Genomic DNA, 25238 nt, shown 5'->3' with positions numbered 1-25238 from the left:
GGAAGGAGGGGGGAGTGATGGAGGAAGGAGGGGGGGGAGTGATGGAGGAAGGAGGGGGAGTGATGGAGAGGATTCTGTGCCCCAGTTGGGGAGATTTGACCTCACTTCCTGTGTGGTCACAGAGCCGGGTAATGAGTGGAAATCCTCCCAATAAAGACACAGACACAAGTAACCAAGTATCTGCACCAAAGCTAGAATCCACTGTGTGTGGAGTTCCTCTTTAAGCTCTGGTCTGCCATAACAGAATGTGGTGATGAGGGTATAGAAGGAAGAAGTGGGTGAGGAAGGTGACATTACCTGCCCCTCCACATTGGGGAAGGTCGTCCATCGCAGGTCGGAGGTCTCTAGTTTGGTGTTCATGAGTGTGACTGCGGAGACACAAAGAGCGAGCGTCAGTCAGAGCCCAGAAATCCCCCCAATACTTCCCTCCATAATAAACAATACAACACATGTTACAGAGGTAAGCGAGGGAGTCTCCCTCCTCCAGCTGCACAGCCATCAATCATTCTGTTATTTTTTTCCCGGATGTACAATCCATTCCAGCCTTTGCTTGGAACTTGATTTCTTCTTCTTATAGCTCCTCCTATATCAAAGTGCTAATGGCCCTGCCCCTTTAATATCCACCATACATTACTTACTGGAAATGACCTGTCTGAGTCACGTGGGGAGCGGGGAGTGAGGAGCGAGGAGCAGGGAGTGAGGAGCGGGGAGTGAGGATCAGGGAGAGAGGAGCGGGGAGCGGGGAGTGAGGAGCGAGGAGCAGGGAGTGAGGAGCGGGGAGTGAGGATCAGGGAGAGAGGAGCGGGGAGCGGGGAGCGGGGAGTGAGGAGCGAGGATCGGGGAGAGAGGAGCGGGGAGCAGGGAGCGAGGAGCGGGGAGTGAGGAGTGAGTAGCAGGGAGTGAGGAGCGAGGAGTGAGGAGTGAGGAGCAGGGAGTGAGGATCGAGGAGTGAGGAGCGGGGAGTGAGGATCGAGGGGTGAGGAGCGGGGAGCAGGGAGTGAGGATCGAGGAGTGAGGAGCGGGGAGTGAGGAGCGTGGAGTAGGGAGTGAGGAGCGAGGATCGGGGAGAGTGGAGCGGGGAGCAGAGAGTGAGGAGCGAGGAGCGGGGAGTGAGGAGTGAGGAGCAGGGAGTGAGGATCGAGGAGTGAGGAGCGGGGAGCAGGGAGTGAGGATCGAGGAGTGAGGAGCGGGGAGCAGGGAGTGAGGATTGAGGAGTGAGGAGCGGGGAGTGAGGAGCGAGGAGTGGGGAGCGGGGAGTGAGGAGCGGGGAGTGAGGAGTGGGGAGTGAGGAGCGGGGAGTGAGGAGCGGGGAGTGAGGAGTGAGGAGTGGGGAGCAGGGAGCGGGGAGCGAGGAGCAGGGAGTGAGGAGCGGGGAGTGAGGATCAGGGAGAGAGGAGCGGGGAGCGGGGAGTGAGGAGCGAGGATCGGGGAGAGAGGAGCGGGGAGCAGGGAGTGAGGAGCGAGGAGCGGGGAGTGAGGAGTGAGTAGCAGGGAGTGAGGAGCGAGGAGCGGGGAGTGAGGAGTGAGGAGCAGGGAGTGAGGATCGAGGAGCGGGGAGTGAGGATCGAGGGGTGAGGAGCGGGGAGCAGGGAGTGAGGATCGAGGAGTGAGGAGCGGGGAGTGAGGAGCGTGGAGTAGGTAGTGAGGAGCGAGGATCGGGGAGAGTGGAGCGGGGAGCAGAGAGTGAGGAGCGAGGAGTGAGGAGTGAGGAGCAGGGAGTGAGGATCGAGGAGTGAGGAGCGGGGAGCAGGGAGTGAGGATCGAGGAGTGAGGAGCGGGGAGCAGGGAGTGAGGATCGAGGAGTGAGGAGCGGGGAGTGAGGAGCGAGGAGTGGGGAGTGAGGAGTGGGGAGCAGGGAGCGGGGAGCGAGGAGCAGGGAGTGAGGAGCGGGGAGTGAGGATCAGGGAGAGAGGAGCGGGGAGCGGGGAGTGAGGAGCGAGGAGTGGGGAGCGGGGAGTGAGGAGCGGGGAGTGAGGAGTGGGGAGTGAGGAGCGGGGAGTGAGGAGCGGGGAGTGAGGAGTGAGGAGTGGGGAGCAGGGAGCGGGGAGCGAGGAGCAGGGAGTGAGGAGCGGGGAGTGAGGATCAGGGAGAGAGGAGCGGGGAGTGAGGAGCGAGGATCGGGGAGAGAGGAGCGGGGAGCAGGGAGTGAGGAGCGAGGAGCGGGGAGTGAGGAGTGAGTAGCAGGGAGTGAGGAGCGAGGAGCGGGGAGTGAGGAGTGAGGAGCAGGGAGTGAGGATCGAGGAGCGGGGAGTGAGGATCGAGGGGTGAGGAGCGGGGAGCAGGGAGTGAGGATCGAGGAGTGAGGAGCGGGGAGTGAGGAGCGTGGAGTAGGTAGTGAGGAGCGAGGATCGGGGAGAGTGGAGCGGGGAGCAGAGAGTGAGGAGCGAGGAGTGAGGAGTGAGGAGCAGGGAGTGAGGATCGAGGAGTGAGGAGCGGGGAGCAGGGAGTGAGGATCGAGGAGTGAGGAGCGGGGAGCAGGGAGTGAGGATCGAGGAGTGAGGAGCGGGGAGTGAGGAGCGAGGAGTGGGGAGCGGGGAGTGAGGAGCGGGGAGTGAGGAGTGGGGAGTGAGGAGCGGGGAGTGAGGAGCGGGGAGTGAGGAGTGAGGAGCGAGGAGTGAGGAGCGGGGAGTGAGGAGCGGGGAGTGAGGAGCGGGGAGTGAGGAGCGGAGATGTATGTAGGCAGTAGCTGAGTCTTGTAATGTCAGTCATGGATCAATGAGGAACATCTGGAGTCCTACTGATACCTCTTTACTGGCCGACTTCTAAGCTGAAGCTTATTCTGCTTGTATTTTGACCCCCCCCCCCCCAATCAGCATGATAATGAGATTCATAAATAAAACATTTCAGTTCTCATTACATATCTTATTTTATTTTTATAATATATGTCATCATTGGGTCTCTGTGCTTCTCTATGCAGTGCAGGCAGATCATGGCTGGTGGGAGGGGCTTCCTGAAAACATCACTGCCCCCGGCCTCAGTACTCCTCTCAAGAGCCCTCCGTCCTGATACAAGCAGTGGGCTGTCTCTTGGGAGGAGTCAGATGTCTTGCTAGGTGGATGTCAGCCTGGAGGAGTGGTCATTGCTGGGCCGGTTGATTCCTGGGGCCCTAAACAATTCCCCCCATTTCCTGGGGCCCTAAAACTTTTCCTCCAATTCCTGGGGCCCTAAATCATTTCCTCCAATTCCTGGGGTCCTAAATCATTTCCTCCAATTCCTGGGGCCCGAAACCTTTTCCTCCAATTCCTGGGGCCCGAAACCTTTTCCTCCAATTCCTGGGGCCCGAAACCTTTTCCTCCAATTCCTGGGGCCCTAAACCATTTCCTCCAATTCTTGGGGTCCTAAACTAAATCCTCCAATTCCTGGGGCCCTAAACAATTTCTACAAATTCCTGGGGCCCTAAACCATGTCCTCCAATCCCTTGGGCCCTAAATCATTTCCTCCAATCCCTTGGGTCCTAAATCATTTCCCCCAATTACCGGGGCCCTACACTTTTTTTCCTTTTAATTCATGGGGCCCTAAACCATTTCCAGGGGCCTTAAATCATGTCCTCTAATTCTTGGGGCACTAAACCATTTTTCTCCAATTCCTGGGGCCCTACACTTTTTTTTCCCCTTTAATGCCTGGAGCCCCTAAACCGTTTCCCTCAATTCCTGGGGGTTCTAAATCATTTCCCCCTCAAGCAAATTTCTGTAAAAGACGCGGGAAATCCCGAAATCGGTACCTCCAGCACAGGGGACAACGTATTTCTAAGTCTACAATTCTGCAGGCTCCTCCTTCCTGCCCCGCCTCCTGCTCTTCTAATGACCTCACCCCACTGGTAACGCCCCCACCCTTAGGTCCTCCCCGCCTCCGCGGAGCGGACGCTCTCTCCCTTTAAGCCTGACTTCATCTTTCAGCCAGTAGGTGCCCCCCCCCCCCCCCGGCACCCATTGCCCGAGTCACTGACTGGGAGAACAATGGTGGAGGAGAAGAAAGGGGACGTCAGTGACACCTGAGTGTATTGTGTGCGCGGTCTGTGACGGCGGGGAATCTGGCGTTTGTCCTTTGTTCCGTGTCGCCGGGAGCGGAATACCATGTGACAATGGGAGCAGCTGCCAGGTACAGGTGGTACGAAACCCTTTGTCTATTGTCCTAGATGGCTGGCATTGTACAGAACAGACTGCAGGGGAGGGGGGGGGGGGCACAAAGTGGAAAATTTTGGATGGAGCGGGGGAAGGGTTGGTGAAATCTCTTCTCACATTTTGCAGTGACCCCGAGACAGGAAGTCTGCGGAATCTCCCCAACAGGGGTCCCAATCCCCCAATGCCGTGCAAAACCAAATAAATAAACACCAGCACTGCAGATGCCAGACGTTTGGCGCCAGTAAAGATCTGTGACTACCGAGTGGCGTTCTGTGACTTTGGCCCCGCCTCCCCCCCACCAGCCAATCAAGAAGGTTGGGACGGCATGGGGCGGACTCAAGGAAACCTGCACTGAGCAAACTACAGGGGAGGCCATTGTTGCCCTCTGCCTGGCTGTCTCTGGATTAAATACGATCAATCTGCTCCAATTCGTGGGATTTTCCATTACTTCCTGTCTCAACACACAAAACAGGAAGTAATATGAAATCTCTCCAAAGTAAAAGGAAATCTCTGCTCAGGTGTTACCAGAACAGGCGCCCCCATTAGAAGATTTCTCCTCTCTTGCTGTTCTGGTGACAACTCAGAATTTTGGATTTCTCATCATTTTTTGGGGCCGGTTCACGTTACAGGGGTTATTTAAAAAAAAAAAAAAATGTAATAAATAAATAAATAATAATAAAAATTGTAATGAAGCGTTCAAGCATTCTACAATAATCCTCATAATGTGTCTAAATATGTTTATTTCCTATGATCATCGGCTCCATCTAGTGGCCAACGTGCGGTATTTTCCCTGAAATACTACATTAAAAGGAAAATACTACAATATGGCCACTAGATGGAGCTGATGATCATGGGAAATGAACATATCGAACGTATGACAAGTTATAGGGGTTATTTGACCGCATTCCCGAATAATCCTCATAATGTGTCTAAATAGGTTCACCTACTATGATCATCAACTCCATCTAGTGGCCATAGGGTGGTATTTAAATAATCCCTGTAATTTGTCATACGTTCAATATGTTCATTTCCCATGATCATCAGCTCCATCTATTGGTCATGTTGTAGTATTTTACTTATTGTAGTATTTCAGGAAAATACCGCATGTTGGCCACTAGATGGAGCTGACGATCATAGGAAATGAACATACTGAACGTATGACAAATCACAGGGATTATTTGACCGTATTCGAGCATTCCCGAATAATCCTCATAATGTCTCCAAATAGGTTCACTTCCTATGATCGTCAGCTCCATCTAGTGGCCAATGCCTGGTATTTTCCTTAAATACTACAATAAAATAATACATTATGACCACTAGATGGAGCTGATGATCATGGAAAGTGAACATATTTAAACGTATATGACAAATGACGGGAATGATTTTGACCGCATTCAAGCATTTCTGAATAAACCTCATAAAATTCCTTTACTTCCTGTCTTAACGCGCAACAGGAAGTGAGACAAAATCTCTTCAAATGAAGGTAAATCTCCTCTTGGCTGTCACCAGAACAGGTGTCCCCATTGGAAGAATTCTCCTCTCTTGCTGTTCTGGTGACAACTCAGAATTTGGCTTCCTCATCATTTTTAGGGGCCGGTTCACGTTATGGGGGCTATTTATTTAAAAAAAAATGTAATATTATCATTATTATTATTATACGAGATTTATATAGCGCCAACAGTTTACGCAGTGCTTTACAATGTATAAGGGGGAAAACACAATTACAGTACAGTTCAATACAAAAGGGACAGGAGGGCCCTGCTCGTAGAGCTTACATTCTAAAGGGAGGGGGTGGTGGTACAAAAGGTAATAGCTGCAGAGAATGAAATAATAATACAAAAATGTAATAAAGAATTCAAGCATTCTTGAATAATCATAATATGTCGAAATATGTTCACTTCCTATGATTATCAGCTCCATCTAGTGGCCATCATGCGGTATTTTCCTGAAATACTACAATAAAGGAAAATACTACAATAAAGGAAAATACTACAATAAAGGAAAATACTACAATAAAAGGAAAATACTACAATAAGGGAAAATGCTACAATAAGGGAAAATGCTACAATAAGGGAAAATGCTACAATAAAGGAAAATACTACAATAAGGGAAAATACTACAATAAGGGAGAACACTACAATAAAGGAAAATACTACAATAAGGGAAAATACTACAATAAAGGAAAATACTACAATAAGAGAAAATACTACAATAAGGGAAAATGCTACAATAAAAGGAAAACACTACAATAAAGGAAAATACTACAATAAGGGAAAATACTACAATAAGGAAAAATACTACAATAAGGGAAAATACTACAATAAAGGAAAATACTACAATATGACCACTAGATGGAAAAAAAATGTATTTCCTTTGTAAACAACTTTTCAATGCTAAATAACCATCTATAAGTGCTTTATGGCGGAACAGCAAGTAGCTGAGGGAATACCACTCCAATACACACACTATGAATGTATTCAATGTGATGTCATATCCTGGCATTGTGCAATCGTTTGTTGAATGTATTGTTTCTTATTTATAAAATTTTCTTGATTTTTAATAATAAATATTATTATAACAATGTTTTTGAATTAATTTGCCTTAAAATTCCCAAAAACGAGCTTAATACTGTTACTATTAATAATTAAAGCTTTGTTTTGGGGGGGGGTTTGCTTTGTTGGGTAATATTTTTACACTTTTAACACATATTTACACGTTTTACATTGAAAAAAAAAGCGCAAAATGTAAAAAAAAAAAAAAAAAAAAAAAAATTAAAAATAAAAAATACATTAAAATATAAAAAAAAAAATAACAATAAAATGTATTTCCTTTGTAAATAACTTTTCAATGCTTTGTACCACTGCTGACAGCTGAAGTGTAAACCAAACTGTTGCGGTAGGGATCGGTAATTGGTTTCGGCGAATACCAAAAAAAAGTATCGGTACTCATACAAAAAAAAAAATATTAACGGTGCATCCCTAATTACAACTTAAAAAAAAAAGTTATTATTACCATGAAAAATAATGCTGTTGGCTTATTTAACATGTGGAAAATGTCTACCGTGTAGAGAAACCAAAAAAACAAACAAAAAAATTATGAAGTTCAAGTCCACAAGCAACGGCAAAGAGTACACAATCAGGGACCTAATAACGTGTAACAATACACACGTTACTTATGTGCTAGAATGCCCGTGCCGTAAACAGTATGTGGGACGCACTACCAGAAAACTGCACATTAGAATTAGAGAACACGTCACAAACATAAAGAACGGTTTTAAAAAACATAGCGTATCCAGACATTTTAGAGATCATCACAATAGGGACCCCAGTGGTATGCTTTTTTACGGAATTGACAAAATTAAAGGACACTGGAGGGGTGACAACAAGAAAACAAAGGTGTCACAAAATGAGACCAGATGGATCTTCCAGCTAGACACACTTCAACCGTCTGGAATGAACATAGATGTGGATCTCAATTGTTTTCTTACCAATTACTGAACGCCTTTTATAGGAAACCCCCCTTTTCTGATGATAAACGCTCCTTATCTCTTTTTTAATGATAATGCTCCTCTCTTTGATGATAATGCTCCCCTTATTGGCTAACAAGTTATTCAAAATACTTTTAGTATTCTAACATACACCTACTACCTGTCTGATTACAACTGGTACATGATTTTCTTGTCTCGCTTTTTCACATAATTTTAAACATATTTTTATCTATTTTTATATATATCTTCTTAATAAAAAATTTTTTTTTTTTTTTTTTTTATTTTATTTTTAGCATTTTTTAGCATTTTAAATATAACTATTTGCCTGTTTGTATATCGTATTGCTAGGATATATGTCATGTCATTAATTCTGTAGAACCACAATTTTAATATTTTTAATATGGTTTAGTATATTACTGTTGTCTATATTACTATTGTCTAGGTTTCCTAAGTAAGGGCAAACCATTTACTACACACCTATATTCTGTGCGGGAGAATTGTGCATAAATAACGTAATAGTTACTACTGTGACACACATGCAATGGACCCATATATTAGTAAGGTGTCACCAGGAAACCAGCGCTGTATCAGGCTGTTCCACGGGGATTTAATCACTTCATTGGGGCTGCGGGCTTCGGTCTGCATTGTCCCAGGGAAAATGGCCGCCGACACACAAAAACATGGCCGCTGGTATGGGGCTGCGGGCTTCGGTCTGCATTGTCCCAGGGAAAATGGCCGCCGACACACAAAAACATGGCCGCTGGAACACAAACACATACCAAATATGGCCGCTGGAACACAGGTGCACTAAGGACCGCACAGCATATAAAGATAGGGGAGACGATGCAGGGACCACGCTCCCGTAGAAGTCCGAGTGACGAAACGTACGTAGGGCGTGGCCTTTGACTGAATGCCTTGCTGACATCTCCCTGCAAAGCTGACGCTTAGGAACATCTTTGTAAGCATTGTACACCGCTCATTTTTTCCATTACAATGTGAGTACCCTTTTTATCTGACCTAATAAATAGTGGTTTTAAACGGTTTCACACTATGGAATCCTTTCTTCTTATGTCCTTATGATATCATCCTGGTCCTGGTCTTGCCAAGCACTGCTGCACAGTGGCACATACTGTGACTACTCGTTACCCCTGCAGGGGATATACAGCTGGTGAGTCTCTGCACAATCACAACGCGAGACACCAGCACTGGATTAACACCTGTTGTATGCTTTGAGGAATCCCACAAAGGACGCCTTTTTTCACTTATAGTGCACCAGGGACTTACCCATATGAACTGTTTACTATCATAGAACCATTTGCATGGCACGTGTGTTTAGCACTTTTCAGAGTGACCTCTTCATAGGGCACTTGTCACTTTGTTATTTGCAACGTTTGTAGAACAACATTTTAATATTTATTTATTTAGCACTAGACACTTTAGAATTTTTTGCATGTCACGTGTGATGTATTTATTGCAACTTTGTGTTTTCTAGTGTTTAGACACAGACCGCTTCATGCTCTTAGCAGTGGTTAATACTGTTTTTTCCTTTTGAGGGAATATAGCACTAGACACCTTGGATGCGATTTATTGCACTCATTATGCTTCTCATGTTTAAATCACCAGTCACTTTAACCCACAGGAGTGGTAATAACTGCCATACATATTTCACTTAAAGGAATACACACGTGACACTTTTGATAAAACTGTATATATGCAGACATTTCTTCTGCAACTTTGGAACAGCGCCACACTCACACACTTTTCTTTTTTCATTTTATTTAACAATCCAATGTGGCCGTCCCCTTCTACATACAGAATGACTATACACAGGAACAATGCACAATATAAACACTGATAAGATTACCTATATATAAAGCTGACGTCTTTCATGTGTATATCTAAGAAAAACAACAACCGCAGTTCCTCTTAACCACTTAGGATCGGACCGGAGATGAAGGGTCCTTTAAGCACAGCAGGGTGCCAAGGGCTGATATGGCACAGGCAGCACTGAGATGCAGGAGATGGTGGCAAGAATGGCATTGTCATAGATGGCCGGCACTGTGCTGTATGAGGCTAGCACTGAGAAAAAGAACGAGGACAGGTGGTGCTGGGGTTTAGTAGCAATGGTCTCCATGTGGCAGCAGAGTGGAGATGGCAGTGCCAGCCCAAGGCAGGGACCAGGGAACATGCCATAAAGAAGACTGAGAATAACTAGCCTCCATAGGAAAGATGGAGAGTGGGCTGTGACTAGGTTGGCACAGGTAAAACAATGCAAATGAATTCGGTACCTGGTTTAGCAGAACCCTAATTTGGCCAGCTTAGCACAGATGATGGCAGTGCCAGCCCAAGGCAGGGACCAGGGAACATGCCATAAAGAAGAGTGAGAATAACTAGCCTTCATAGGAAAGATGGAGAGTAGGCTGTGACGAGGCTGGCACAGGTACAACGATGCAAATTAATATGGTATCTGGTTTAGTAGAACCCCAATTTGGCCAGCTTGGCACAGATGAGGTTATGCGGTAACATGCTATATGGCGGTCCTGACACAGACAACATGAAGGAGTAGACAGCAGACATGGCAGTTATGCCTCAGTGTAGGCAAAACACCAAGACTGGTATAGCTGAGGTTCTACAGTGATATACACTGGCACACATGGTGGGTTTGGTGCAAATTCCAAAAGATGGAGCCGAATTCACAGTTTGGTGAAGATGGCACACACTGGGTCACCTAAAAGACAGCCAGGTGGTATAACTGGCATTAGGATTATGGGTGCAGTGGAGTATGGAGATGGACTATACATACAGAAAAGTATAGAGATGGATTATGGGTCTTAGTAGGATACCGAAATGGATTATGGGTCTAGTAGGGTCTGGATATGGATTATGGGTCTAGTACGATACGGAGATGGATTATGGGTGCAGTAGGATACAGAGATGGATCCTTGGTCTAGTAAGATACAGAGATGGATTTTGGATCTATTGAGGTACAGAGATGGGTTATGGGTCTAGTAGGGTACGGAGATGGATTATGGGTCTATTGGGGTACAGGATATGGATGCAGCAAGGTACGGAGGTGGATCATGGGTTTAGTAAGGTGCAGAGATGGATTATGGGTCTAGTAGTGTAGGGAAATGAATTATGGGTCTAGTAAGGTATGGAGATGGATTATGGGTCTAGTAAGGTATGGAGATGGGTTTTAGGTCTAGTAAGGTATGGAGATGGATCATGGGTCTAGCAGGGTACGGAGATGGATTATGGGTCTAGTAGGGTACAGAGATGGATTATGGGTCTAGTAGGGTACAGAGATGAATATGGATGCAGCAAGGTATGGAGATGGACTATGGGTCTAGTAAGGTACGGAGATGGATTATGGGTCTAGGAAGGTATGGGGATGGATTATGGGTCTAGGAAGGTATGGAGATGGATTATGGGTCTAGGAAGGTATGGGGATGGATTATGGGTCTAGGACGGTACAGAGATGGATTATGGGTCTAGGAAGGTATGGCGATGGATTATGGGTCTAGGAAGGAATGGAGATGGATTAAGGTTCTAGTAGGGTACGGAGATGGATTATGGGTCTAGGAAGGTAGAGATGGATTATGAGTCTAGTAGGGTACAGAGATGGATATGGATGCAGCAAGGTATGGAGATGGATTATGGGTCTAGTAGGGTACGGAGATGGATTATGGGTCTAGGAAGGTATGGAGATGGATTATGGGTCTAGGAAGGTATGGAGATGGATTATGCGTCTAGTAGGGTACAGAGATGGATTATGGGTCTAGGAAGGTATGGAGATGGATTATGGGTCTAGTAGGGTACAGAGATGGATATGGATACAGCAAGGTATGGAGATGGATTATGGGTCTAGTAGGGTACAGAGATGGATTATGGGTCTAGGAAGGTACGTAGCTGGATTATGGGTCTAGGAAGGGATGGAGATGGATTATGGGTCTAGGAAGGTACGGAGATGGATCATAGGTCTAGGAAGGTACTAAGATGGATTATGGGTCTAGGAAGGTACAGAGATGGATTATGGGTCTAGGAAGGTACAGAGATGGATTATGGGTCTAGGAAGGTACGAAGATGGATTATGGGTCTAGGAAGGTATGGAGATGGATTATGGGTCTAGGAAGGTATGGAGATGGATTATGGGTCTAGTAAGGTATGGAGATGGATTATGGGTCTAGGAAGGTATGGAGATGGATTATGGGTCTAGGAAGGTACAGAGATGGATTATGGGTATAGGAAGGTACGAAGATGGATTATGGGTCTAGGAAGGTACATAGATGGATTATGGGTCTAGGAAGGTACATAGATGGATTATTTGTGCAGCAGGATATAATAAGCAGCTAACAGACTGTGTTTGATGCCAGTGGAAAATAAGTACATAGGCGATTTGCGCAGTGACCCCCGTGCCCGTTAACAAGAACCAATAATGGCATGGCGCCCAATGTGGTGCACATATGCACCATTGTGGTTTAGTGCAGTCTGTGTGAAGGCAACAGCTGGCACTGATCTCGGCTACCCACGCCGGTACTAGGGTGATCTTGGCACGGATGGCGACATCCATCAGTAAGTGGCTGTTTGGCAGAGGCCGCGGTGCGGCAGATTGGGAGATGTGTGTACAACAAGGTGATAAGGAGAGGAAAGATCAGACCTTCTGGGAAGAGTCAATATTGACTCTCTAACGCCAGTGTGTCGGGGCCGAGACAAGGGCACGGGGGACACTGGTGAGGAGGTGACGCAGGCGGCGTTATCTCCCGGGGAATATAAAACGCGGCAGATGTGAGGGAGAAAGTGATTTTCACGTGGCAGCCCTATCGGATGGGCGCTCGGCCAGGGGCGGCCAACAGAGGTGCGCGGCTTGGCACGCAGGCACGAAGGGGGTTAACGGTGACTGGGAAAGCCGAGATTTATCTGCTCACGGCGGTTCACGGCTCGCGTTACAGGTGTCCTCGGGGCGACGCTCTGAGGACTCTTTCACACGTTTTGAATGGGCAGGGAAATGAATGAACCGTCTTGAGTTTCAGGCGGACGGGCCGGTTAGATCGGGTGTGTCTGGATGAGGTTTCCTGCACGGCAAAACTTTATAATGAGCGCAGGGGTGGGCGGAGCTTCCAGATGCGGGTCACCGGGCGCCTTTCCAAAATAATAGGGCTACACAGGGCAGGGTATAAACAGGCATGGAAGTCTGAAGAGAACCTGTCTATGGATTATGGAAGAGTTACATAAATGTTACTTTGTATCTTTATTTGATATGATTTAATCCCTTCAGCTTCCTCCTGTACACACCGCCCACGGAGCTGAGAAAACTTCACATTCCGCATTATTCACCAACAACACGTCCTCACCCAACACAACACACTATACAAACATGTCAGCTTGAAGGATACTTCTTTTTATAAGACATCCAAAAACTGGAACCAAACTAAAAACACATAATTTTCTACTTTGTTCAGTGTTAATATTTTTTTTAAAACCTGTTACATTAGATTCAAACAAAATCTCCTGTCTGGACAATGTTTATAAACAATGTTACTTTGTATCTTCCATCTGATCAATGTTTATAAACAAAGTTACTTTGTATCTATGTATCTCCCGTCTGAGCAATGTCTATGAACAATGATCAGATGGAAGATACAAAGTAACATTGTTTATAAACATTGCACAGACAAGAGATAGAGAGAAAGTAACATTGTTTATAAACATTGATCAGATGGAAGATACAATGTTACTTTCTCTCTATCTCTTGTCTGTGCAATGTTTATAAACAGTGTTACTTTGTATCCATCTATCTCCTGTCTGAGCAATGTTTATAAACACCGTTACTTTGTATCTTCCATCTGATCAAAATTTATAAACAATGTTGCATTGTATCTCTATCTCCTGTCTGATTAATATTTATAAACAATGTTACTTTGTATCTTCCATCTTATCAAAGTTTATAAACAATATATTTGAAACAATATATTTTTATACAATATTACTTTGTATCTCTATCTCCCATCTGGGCAATGTTTATAAACAATGTTACTCTCTATCTCCTGTGTGAGCAATGTTTATAAACAATGTTACTTTGTATCTCTCTATCTCCTGTCTGATCAATGTTTATAAACACTGTTCATTTGTATCTTCCATTTGATCAATGTTTATAAACAATATTATGTTCTCTCTATCTCCTCTCTGATCAACGTTTATAAACAATGTTACGCTGTATCTTCCATCTGATCAATGTTTATAAACAATGTTACTTTGTATCTCTCGTCTGATCAATGTTTATAAACAATGTTACCTTCTCTCTATCTCCCGTCTGATCAACGTTTATAAACAATGTTACGTTGTATCTTCCATCTGAGCAATGTTTACAAACAATGTTACTTTGTATCTCTCCATCTCCTGTCTTAACAATGTTTATAAACAATGTTACATTGTATCCAATCTCCCATCTGAGCAATGTTTATACACAGCTTTACTTTGTAGCTTCCATATTGATCAATGTTTATAAACAATGTTTCTTTGTATCTTCCGTCTAAGCAATGTTTACAAACAATATTGCTTTGCAGCTCTATCCCCTGCCTGATCAAGGTTTATAAACAATAATACTTTGTATCTCTCTATCTTCCATCTGAGCAATGTTTATAAACAATGTTACTTTGTATCTCTCTATCTCCCGTCTGAGCAATGTTTATAAACAATGTTACGTTGTATCTTCCATCTAGGCAATGTTTATAAACAATGTTACTTTGTATCTCTCTAGCTCCAATCTGAGCAATGTTTATAAACAATGTTACATTGTATCTTCCATCTGAGCAATGTTTATAAACAATGTTACTTTGTATCTCTCCATCTCCTGTCTGATCAATGTTTATAAACAATGTTAGGTTGTATCTTCCATCTAAGCAATATTTACAAACAATGTTACTTTGTATCTCTCTATCTCCTGTCTATGGATTGAAGGTGAATGTTGAAGCAAAAGCTGTTTTTGTCATTATTCTCTTTAACAGGCTGTTCATTTTTATCTTTTTAATGGCGGAGTTCTGCTTTAGGTCTCCATTATATCTGATCTATAGTATTGTGTACTTAGCACAGTGCGGTGTTTTTCATCGATGGTATTACCGTCTGCCTACAATCACACAGTGTGTTGCAATCGCAGATTTTTTTCACCATCACAGATATCTTTACAAGTCTCCATGAATACATTCCTGACCTGTCACAGGATCTCCTGAGATCTTTTATCATCAAAAGCCATTAAGTGCCAACACACTGATTTTTTTCCTAGGCTGTCATCAGTCTGCTGCAGGCAGGAAGAAGCATTTCCTCAGTCTCCCCAGTGAATAAACAACATTGTAAATTTGTAGAAAGTGACAAGGCGAGGGGCTGCAGCAGTGGCTGATCTGTGTCCGGCATTTGTGAGCCAAGAACTGCACAGACTCCAGGATTGTAGATGGTAATCCTAAGAATGATACCTAATTAAATATGGCGCTGTCCTTCTGGAGAGGAAACAACGGACGCACATATGTAGAGGACAGGTCCAGTTTAAACAGTCCAACTCATCAAATGTCACAAGTCTGTCAGATGCTGCCCTGTCATCCGCCTGTCACAGTGTCACCCAGCTCCGGAGTGTGCTTGGCATCGCCAGCTATCAGCCACCTCCCTGCCCCGGGCTATCGCACAATAATGGCCGTGATATAATGTCCTCCCGGAGGTGCAATCTGTCACCGGCGGTGTTTACCGGACATGGCTGATGACAGATCACTGTACCAGCCCGCTGCCAGTACCATGTGATCACTGTGGCCAATCACAGCAGACCACATGGCAATCGTAAACAATGGGTGGCTTCCTTTCATGCTATATAAGGCTTACAAATGTGTTGCTAGCTGCGATTGGTCACAGTGATCACATGGTATACAGTGGGATGACTGATCAGTGTACCGGCCCGCTGCCAGTACCATGTGATCACTGTGACCAATCACAGCAGACCACATGACTGTTGTAAACAATGGGTGGCTTCCTTTCATGCCATCCATTGTATACAATTGTGTTGCTAGCTGTGATTGGTCACAGTGATCACATGGTACAGACAGGGCCAACCCCAGCCCATCTGTACCATGTAATTATCTGTGGCACATCACTGCTAATCACAACAATACACACTGAATGGATCAGTTTCATTTGGTAAAAATTATTGCTTATATACCAATGAAATTCACTGCTATAAGCAATCATAAAGTGTGAAAAAAAAAAAAAATAAATAAATAATAATACTGATTCCACAGAGTAGTACACTCTATCGCTCGGGTCACTGTATGTTAAAAACAAAAACCATGAAGAAAGAAAAAAAAAAATGTAATTAAAAAAAAAAAAAAATAAAATAAAAAATTATTACTATTTATTTAATTTTTTACAAAGCCCACCCAGTTGTGTGAGAATAGCTATCGCCACACTGACCCTCCTCCAGGCCAATCAGGAAGCGGGTCTTGAGACCGAAGGCTGAAAGGACAGGCAATCCTATTGGACGCCTAGGAGAAGAAGGGAGGAGCCGCCATGATGCAGAAGAGGAGAGGGCAAAGGAGCCCGCTGCCTGCCGCCCATAGGAGTCCGCAACCCGCCCACTGCCTGCCAACCACAGAAGTCCGCAACCCGCCTGCTGCCCCCCCGCCTGAAGGAGCTTGCAATTCACCTGCTGCCCGCCGCCTGTAGGAGCCCGCAACTCGGCCACTGCCCAACGTCTGTAGAAGCCCACAACTGGCCCACTGCCTGCAGGAGCCCACAACCCGCCCACTGCTTGCCGCCGATAGGAGTCTGCAACCCGCCTGCTGCCCCCCGCCTGTAGGAGCCCACAACCCGCCTGCTGCCCGCCAACCACAGGAGTCCGCAACCTGCCTGCTGCCCCCCCCCCCCCTGCCTGTAGGAGCTTGCAACCCACCCACTGCCTGCCGCCCATAGGAGCTCGCAACCCGGCCGCTGTCCACCGTCTGTAGGAGCCCGCAACCCGCCCACTGCTCGCCACCCATAGGAGTCCGCAATCCGCCTGCTGCCCCCTGCCTGTGGGAGCTTGCAACCTGCCCACTGCCCATAGAAGCCCGCAACCCGCCCGCTGCCCGCCAACCACAGGAATACGCAACCCGCCTGCTGCCCCCCCCCGCCTGTAGGAGCTTGCAACCCACCTGCTGCCTGCCACCCGTAGCCGCCCGTAGCAGCCCACAACCCGGCCGCTGCCAACCGTCTGTAGGAGCCTGCAACCTGCCCACTGCCCCGCAGGAGCCCACAACCCACCCGCTGCCCACCGTCTGTAGGAGCCCGCAACCCGCCAACCACAGGAGTCTGAAACCCGCCTGCTGCCCCCCCGCCCGTAGGAGCTTGCAACCCACCCACTGCCCGCCACCCGTAGGAGCCCGCAACCCAGCCACTGCCCACCGTCTGTAGGAGCCCGCAACCCACCCACTGCCCGCAGGAGCCCGCAACACGCTCACTGCTCACCGCACATAGGAGCCCGCAACAAACCCGTTGGTTGCCCATAGGAGTCCACAACCCACCGGCTGCCCCCCGCCCGTACAAGCTTGCAACCCACCCGCTGCCCGCCGCCCGTAGGAGCCCGCAACCCACCCGCTGTCTGCCGTCTGTAGGACCCCGCAGCCCCACCGCCGGCAACCTAGATGGGGTAAACCCAAGGGGGAGGTGTCGCCGACTGACCAACTGGGGGGGCGGGGGGTGGGATTTGCTGCCCCCCCAAAAATAAAAAAACAAAATAGGGAGATCTGTCTGGGTAAATATTTGCTTTTAAGAAACACAAATATCAGACCAATAAAAAAATAGAATATAAGAATAGATGTAAAGAACAGAAAACAGATTCAGCTCTACAGAGGGACTTCATGTGAGTCCTGAAGAAATGTTTTCAAAACATAATTTATAAAATGTGAAAAACAAAGACAAAGGTTGACCTGAACCTTCATAGTTAACCTTCATAGAAGAGGGAGAAATGCGGAGAAGACTGCGCCGCCTCGGGACACGCTCCGCGCGACGTTTACACAAAAACAAGATCCTTCTACTTTCTAATTAGAAAAAGCTTTACAGGACAACTTCGGGCAACAAGTAATGTCAGTCCGTGAACTGGAAACAATCTCCAGCAAACAAAGCCGAAACCCGTTTACTCGCTCCTGAGATCCTTCTACCACATTTCTGGCAAATTCAGCAGGATTTCTACAGTGCTTGCGGGTGGAGAAAAAAAGAAAAAGCAGCTTCCTGTCACATGATTCTACGCTCATTTGAGTCAGAGTGAAATGGACCTCCAGACTTTTATTTTATAAATGTTCACCGTCCACAGTAAGGCCCCGTTAACATCTCAGTGTTTTCTAGCTTGAAGCTCTAAAATGCTGGAGGAGGAAAAAAAAAATCAATTATTCTCTATGGAGACATCTCCACTACAAGTCACCTGACAGCAAACGCCCGGAGCTCCAAAAAGTTCAGGAAGCGTTTTTGTGCAGCTCAAATCAGGCAAATTGGTGCGTTTTTGAAGCGTTTTTTTGGTCCATAGAAATGCATGAAAGAGCTTGATTTGGTTTTTTTTTAGCATTTTCGTGTGTTTTGTTGCTTTTTTTCTGTTCAAATATAAAAAATAATTGGAAACAAATAGACAAAAAACCCCAACTCCAACCCTTAAACCTAATAATCCCTAATATTAACCCCCAACCCTACTCCTAACCCCTAACACTATTATTAAGTCCTAAACCCTAATATTAAACCTTAACCCCTAATATTAACCCCTAACCCTAATAAACCTTAACTCCTAACACTAATAACCCCCAACCTTAACCCTAACACTAGTATTAACTACCAACCCCAATTCTAAACCCTATCCCTAATATTAACCCCCAACCCTAACCCCCTTATTAAACCCTAGTCCTAACTCTAATATTAAACCCTAGCCCCTAACACTATTATTCCCCAACGCTAATATTAACCCCTAAACCTTATCCTAAACTCTAACCCTTAAATTAACCCCTAACCCTAATAAACCTTAACTCCCAACACTAATAACCCCCAACCTTATCCCTAACACTAGTATCAACCACTAAACCCAACTCTAACCCCTAACCCTAATATTAAAACCCTAACCCTAAACCATAACCCCAAACCTTAAAATGAAACACTAACCCTAATAAACCCTAAGTCCTAACACTAATAACCCCCAACCTTAACCCTAACGCTAATATTAACCCCTAACCCTTATCCTAAACTCTAACCCTTAATACTAAAATTAACCCCTAGCCCTAATAAACCCTAAGTCCTAACACTAATAACCCTCAATCTTAACCCTAACACTAGTATTAACCACTAACCCCAATTCTAACCCCTAACCCTTATCCTAAACCCTAATCCCTAACACTAAAATGAACCACTAACCCTATTCCTAATAAACCCTAACTCCTAAAACGAATAATCCCCCCGAACCTTAACCCTAATACTAGTATTAACCACTAACCCCAATTCTAACCCCTAACCCTAATATTAACCTCTAACCCTTATCCTAAACCCCAACCCTAAAATGAACCCCTAGCCCTAATAAACCATTAATCCTAACACTAATAACCCCCAACCTTAACCCTAACACTAGTATTAACCACTAACCCCAATTCTAACCCCTAACCCTTATCCTAAACCCTAACCCCTAACACTAAAATTAACCCCTAACCCTAACCCCTAGCCCTAATAAACCCCAATCTTAACTCTCAAAAACGTGACCCTCTGGTGTGAATGCAAAGTAAAATCTGATTGTCCAATCTCCTGCCGATCGGATTGGATAGTTCGGGTTGGTGCTCCTATTACAACATTGTATTTGATCATCTGATATAACAGCCAACGTGTTTCGGGAGTCGGAACCTCCCCCTTCATCAGGACCGGGAAGGTAAATGTATACATGAAAGGACACAAAGCAGCAAAACGAGTTGATTGTGACAAAATTTCTATTGGATACGTGATTAGCAGTAATCATTTTATGTAAATTTAGGCAACTTGTTTCGAGTCCTTCCCTGTACACACTGACATCAAGCCCTGATGAAGGGGGAGTGTTAACACCCTGAAACGCATTGGTGGTTGTATTCAATGATCTGATGAACAAATAAAGTTTTCTTGGTCTCATTTTGGGTCAAACGCTCTTTATGTACTTTTTGCATCTTCACCCCCCTGATGGGGGCGCTCTGCCTGCTGGGAGTGCCCTCACCAAGGGCCGTGCTGAGATTGAATTGGGATGACTATTGGTGATTCTCTATCTCTTGATGTTTGAGGAGCCTTTGATGGGTGAGATTTCAGAGCGAGGAGAGGAGAGGCACGGGACGGGTAATGAGTCCTCCTCAGGTCACGGCACGATCGGCGCTCAGGCAGAGCGAAACACGACTTGTGTTCTTTAATGTGGAGCCGCCAGGGGCCCCGGACAGGGCCCAACACGCCGGAGCCGCCACCTCTTCATCCACCGAGACTTTCATCTTCACACCTGATCATTGTCCTCCCTCCGGTATGTGTGAGCGCCATCCCACCAACGCCATCCCACTCCATTGATGTTCAGTATGTAAAGACAAAACTTTTGTTTTAAGGGTTAAAGCAGAACTCTGGACATGTACTTCTCCCCACTAACCGGTATACAGACTGACCGAACCACAGCCGTATACTGTACATCATCCCTGAATACTACACCGGCCTGACTGCTCCCTCAACTCTGTGTTCTGTCATCCACAATCATCATCATCATCATCATCATCATCATCATCATCATCATCCTCCCCAATTATAGAAGATGAGACAGGACCTGACACCCACAACTTCACTAGAACAGGAGGTGTCAGTGTATCCGTGAAGATACCAGTGAGGGTCCCAGTGAGGGTGTCAGTGAGGGTGTCAGGGTCCCAGTGAGGGTGTCAGGGTCCCGGGGGAGGTGTCGGTGTCCCAGTGTGGGTCCCAGTGAGGGTGTCAGTGAGGGTGTCAGGGTCCCAGTGAGGGTATCAGGGTCCCAGTGAGGGTGTAAGGGTCCCGGGGGAGGTGTCGGTGTCCCAGTGTGGGTCCCAGTGAGGGTGTCAGGGTCCCGGGGGAGGTGTCGGTGTCCAAGTGAGGGTCCCAGTGAGGGTGTCAGTGAGGGTGTCAGGGTCCCAGTGAGGGTATCAGGGTCCCGGGGGAGGTGTCGGTGTCCCAGTGTGGGTCCCAGTGAGGGTGTCAGTGAGGGTGTCAGGGTCCCAGTGAGGGTATCAGTGAGGGTGTCAGGGTCCCAGTGAGGGTGTAAGGGTCCCGGGGGAGGTGTCGGTGTCCCAGTGAGGGTGTCAGGGTCCCGGGGGAGGTGTCGGTGTCCAAGTGAGGGTCCCAGTGAGGGTGTCAGTGAGGGTGTCAGGGTCCCAGTGAGGGTGTCTGGGTCCCAGGGGAGGTGTCGGTGTCCCAGTGTGGGTCCCAGTGAGGGTGTCAGTGAGGGTGTCAGGGTCCCAGTGAGGGTGTCAGTGAGGGTGTCAGGGTCCCAGTGAGGGTGTCAGGGTCCCGGGGGAGGTGTCGGTGTCCAAGTGAGGGTTCCAGTGAGGGTGTCAGTGAGTGTGTCAGGGTCCCAGTGAGGGTGTCAGGGTCCCAGTGAGGGTGTCAGGATCCCGGGGGAGGTGTCAGTGAGTGTGTCAGGGTCCCAGTGAGGGTGTCAGGGTCCCAGTGAGGGTGTCAGGATCCCGGGGGAGGTGTCGGTGTCCAAGTGAGGGTTCCAGTGACGGTGTCAGGGTCCCAGTGAGGGTGTCAGGATCCCGGGGGAGGTGTCGGTGTCCAAGTGAGGGTTCCAGTGAGGGTGTCAGTGAGTGTGTCAGGGTCCCAGTGAGGGTGTCAGGGTCCCAGTGAGGGTGTGAGGGTGTCAGGGTCCCAGTGAGGGTATCAGTGAGGGTGTCAGGGTCCCAGTGAGGGTGTAAGGGTCCCGGGGGAGGTGTCGGTGTCCCAGTGAGGGTGTCAGGGTCCCGGGGGAGGTGTCGGTGTCCAAGTGAGGGTCCCAGTGAGGGTGTCAGTGAGGGTGTCAGGGTCCCAGTGAGGGTGTCTGGGTCCCAGGGGAGGTGTCGGTGTCCCAGTGTGGGTCCCAGTGAGGGTGTCAGTGAGGGTGTCAGGGTCCCAGTGAGGGTGTCAGTGAGGGTGTCAGGGTCCCAGTGAGGGTGTCAGGGTCCCGGGGGAGGTGTCGGTGTCCAAGTGAGGGTTCCAGTGAGGGTGTCAGTGAGTGTGTCAGGGTCCCAGTGAGGGTGTCAGGGTCCCAGTGAGGGTGTCAGGATCCCGGGGGAGGTGTCGGTGTCCAAGTGAGGGTTCCAGTGACGGTGTCAGGGTCCCAGTGAGGGTGTCAGGATCCCGGGGGAGGTGTCGGTGTCCAAGTGAGGGTTCCAGTGAGGGTGTCAGTGAGTGTGTCAGGGTCCCAGTGAGGGTGTCAGGGTCCCAGTGAGGGTGTGAGGGTGTCAGGGTCCCAGTGTGTCAGTGAGGGTGTGAAGGTGTCAGGGTCCCAGTGAGGGTCCCAGTGACGGTGTGAAGGTGTCAGGGTCCCAGTGAGGGTCCCAGTGAGGGTGTGAAGGTGTCAGGGTCCCAGTGAAGGTCCCAGTGAGGGTGTGAAGGTGTCAGGGTCCCAGTGAAGGTCCCAGTGAGGGTGTGGAGGTGTCAGGGTCCCAGTGAAGGTCCCAGTGAGGGTGTGGAGGTGTCAGGGTCCCAGTGAAGGTCCCAGTGAGGGTGTGAAGGTGTCAGGGTCCCAGTGAAGGTGTCAGGGTCCCAGTGAAGGTCCCAGTGAGGGTGTGAAGGTGTCAGGGTCCCAGTGAACGTGTCAGTGAAGGTGTCAGGGTCCCAGTGATGGTCCCAGTGAAGGTCCCACTGAGGGTGTGAAGGTGTCAGGGTCCCAGTGAAGGTGTCAGGGTCCCACTGAACATGTCAGTGAAGGTGTCAGGGTCCCAGTGATGGTCCCAGTGAAGGTCCAAGTGAGGGTGTGAAGGTGTCAGGGTCCCAGTGAACATGTCAGTGAAGGTGTCAGGGTCCCAGTGATGGTCCCAGTGAAGGTCCCAGTGAGGGTGTGAAGGTGTCAGGGTCCCAGTGAAGGTGTCAGGGTCCCAGTGAAGGTCCCAGTGAGGGTGTGAAGGTGTCAGGGTCCCAGTGAAGGTGTCAGGGTCCCACTGAACATGTCAGTGAAGGTGTCAGGGTCCCAGTGATGGTCCCAGTGAAGGTCCAAGTGAGGGTGTGAAGGTGTCAGGGTCCCAGTGAACATGTCAGTGAAGGTGTCAGGGTCCCAGTGATGGTCCCAGTGAGGGTGTGAAGGTGTCAGGGTCCCAGTGAAGGTGTCAGGGTCCCAGTGAAGGTCCCAGTGAGGGTGTGAAGGTGTCAGGGTCCCAGTGAACATGTCAGTGAAGGTGTCAGGGTCCCAGTGATGGTCCCAGTGAAGGTCCCAGTAAGGGTGTGAAGGTGTTAGGGTCCCAGTGGACGTGTCAGTGAAGGTGTCAGGGTTTCATCAGAGACAATAAACCACAAACCACTAAAGTCAATATAAACTACAGAACTAAATATTTCCATCTATTAGACAAAGACAGAGAGGAAGAGAGAAAGTGAACAAATCAAACAGATAACAGAAGTCGTGTTTTCTCTCCCCATCAGGTCTTCTCCCTCCCATACAATGCCTTGAAAAAGTATTCATACCCCTTGACATTTTCCACATTTTGTCATGTTACAACCAAAAACATAAATGTATTTTATTGGGATTTTATGTGATAGACCAACACAAAGTGGCACATAATTGTGAAGTGGAAGGAAAATGATAAATGGTTTTCAACATTTTTTTACAAATAAATATGTGAAAAGTGTGGCGTACATTTGTATTCAGCCCCCCTGAGTCAATACTTTGTAGAACCCCCTTTCTCTGCAATTACAGCTGCAAGTCTTTTTGGGGATGTCTCTACCAGTTTTGCACATCTAGAGAGGGACATTTTTGCCCATTCTTCTTTGTAAAATATCTCAAGCTCTATCAGATTGGATGGAGAGCGTCTGTGAACAGCAATTTTCAAGTCTTGCCACAGATTCTCAATTGGATATTTAGGTCCAGGACGCGGTTTCCAGTTGCCATTGCGGCCGGCGCCTGGGTTTTGTCGAGCCCTGATGGGCAACACTAAATGTATTTAAGATACATTAAATTATTAATGTATCTTAAATAGAAATCTATCTTTAGATTATTTTTTTTTACTCCAAAAGCATTTTATTAAAATAAATTTGATTAAAAAAAATCCTTTCATTTGCCCTCACTTCCTGTAACTGTGACAACCGTCTGACCAGACAGGAAGTGAGGTCTCTAATGGTGTGAAGCCCCCACAATGCTCCTGGCAGGTCATGTGACGAAAGGCTGCCTAGGATGAGCCTGGGATTTGGTGCTGGCGTAGCTCAGTAGCGGCGCCCATGGCCGTGGCGTTGTACAGAGAAGTCATGGGCGCAGTGCAGAGATGACACAGGCTGGGTGTGTCTAGGTGCCCGGGGAAGAGTGAGGGGGAGGGGTAATTACAGGCTCGGCAGGCGGTGAGAGTGATGCCCCCGGGGTGGGGAACATGTTGCAGAGCTGTGACTGTACCACAGCCAGACACGCAACTTTCCCTGCAAGATGATGTGCCAGGGACCGCATGCCATACCGCCTCCCTATTGGCTGCTCGTCATCCGGGCTCCTGGGGGCCCCAAAGTCCATCAAAGTGCGGACATTAATCCCCACCCCCCACCCCGGGCTTAACCAACCCGCAGCAGCTGGTCAGTTTAGTTGGTTAAGCCGAGCGCTCGCCAAACCGGTCGCTAATCCGAAGAGATAATAAGAGAGTGCGGGGGATTAGAGAATGGGACGGCCTGCCCAGCCAATCACAGCTAATTATACCCCATCCCAGGGGCCACAGCCTTTGTCCGGGGGTTTTAAAGGGGATCTACATTTATTTTGTTTTTTTTTTTAGGATGTACAATGTATATAAAAGGGATCAGCTTAACGTGAACCTTCAACCTGTCATCAGATAAGTCATGTAAAGCCAGTTCCTGGGGGTGGTCACAAATGCCTGACACAGATCAGCCCCCGACTGTATTCTCTCACCTCGTGACATGCTACAATGTTACACTCTGATCACTGGGGGAGAAAATACAATGTTACAGTGAGGGGGTAAAAAGTATTTGATCTTCTGCTGATTTTGTATGTTTGCCCGCTGACAAAGAACTAATCAGTCTATAATTTTAATGGTCGGTTTATTTTACCAGTGAGAGACAGAATGACAACAAAAATATCCAGAAAAACGCATTTCAAAATAGTTATAAATTGATTTGCATTTTAATGAGTGAAATAAGTATATGAACCCTTCTCAAAACATGACTTAGTCCTTGGTGGCCTTCACAGAGGTCAGATGTTTCTTGTAGTTGGCCACCAGGTTTGCACACATCTCAGGAGGGATTTTGTCCTCTTTGCAGAACCTCTCCAAGGTTTCCAGGCTGACATTTGGCAACTCGAAACTTCAGCTCCCTCCACATATTTTCTATGGGATTAAAGTCTGGAGACTGGCTAGGCCCCTCCAGGACCTCCATGTGCTTCGTCTTGAGCCACTTCTTTGTTGCCTTGGCCGTGTGTTTTGGGTCATTGTCATGCTGGAATA

The 25238-nt window shown here is 47.4% G+C and overlaps 1 protein-coding gene across 1 annotated transcript in view; it reads right to left on the bottom strand.

Moving 5' to 3' along the window:
- EPHB4 (EPH receptor B4) overlaps nucleotides 1-25238 on the bottom strand; it is a gene marked incomplete in the record, with an annotated part of 73441 nt that overhangs the window by 27228 nt on the left and 20975 nt on the right. The window contains 1 exon segment of the mRNA XM_073623152.1: nucleotides 298-368. Within this exon segment, the coding sequence (XP_073479253.1) occupies nucleotides 298-368 (71 nt within the window).

This window comes from Aquarana catesbeiana, linkage group LG03, assembly GCF_042186555.1.
Source record: "Aquarana catesbeiana isolate 2022-GZ linkage group LG03, ASM4218655v1, whole genome shotgun sequence".
Lineage (NCBI taxonomy): Eukaryota > Metazoa > Chordata > Amphibia > Anura > Ranidae > Aquarana > Aquarana catesbeiana.
Note: the sequence above shows the minus strand (reverse complement) of the source record. Positions and strands in the feature narration are given on the sequence as shown.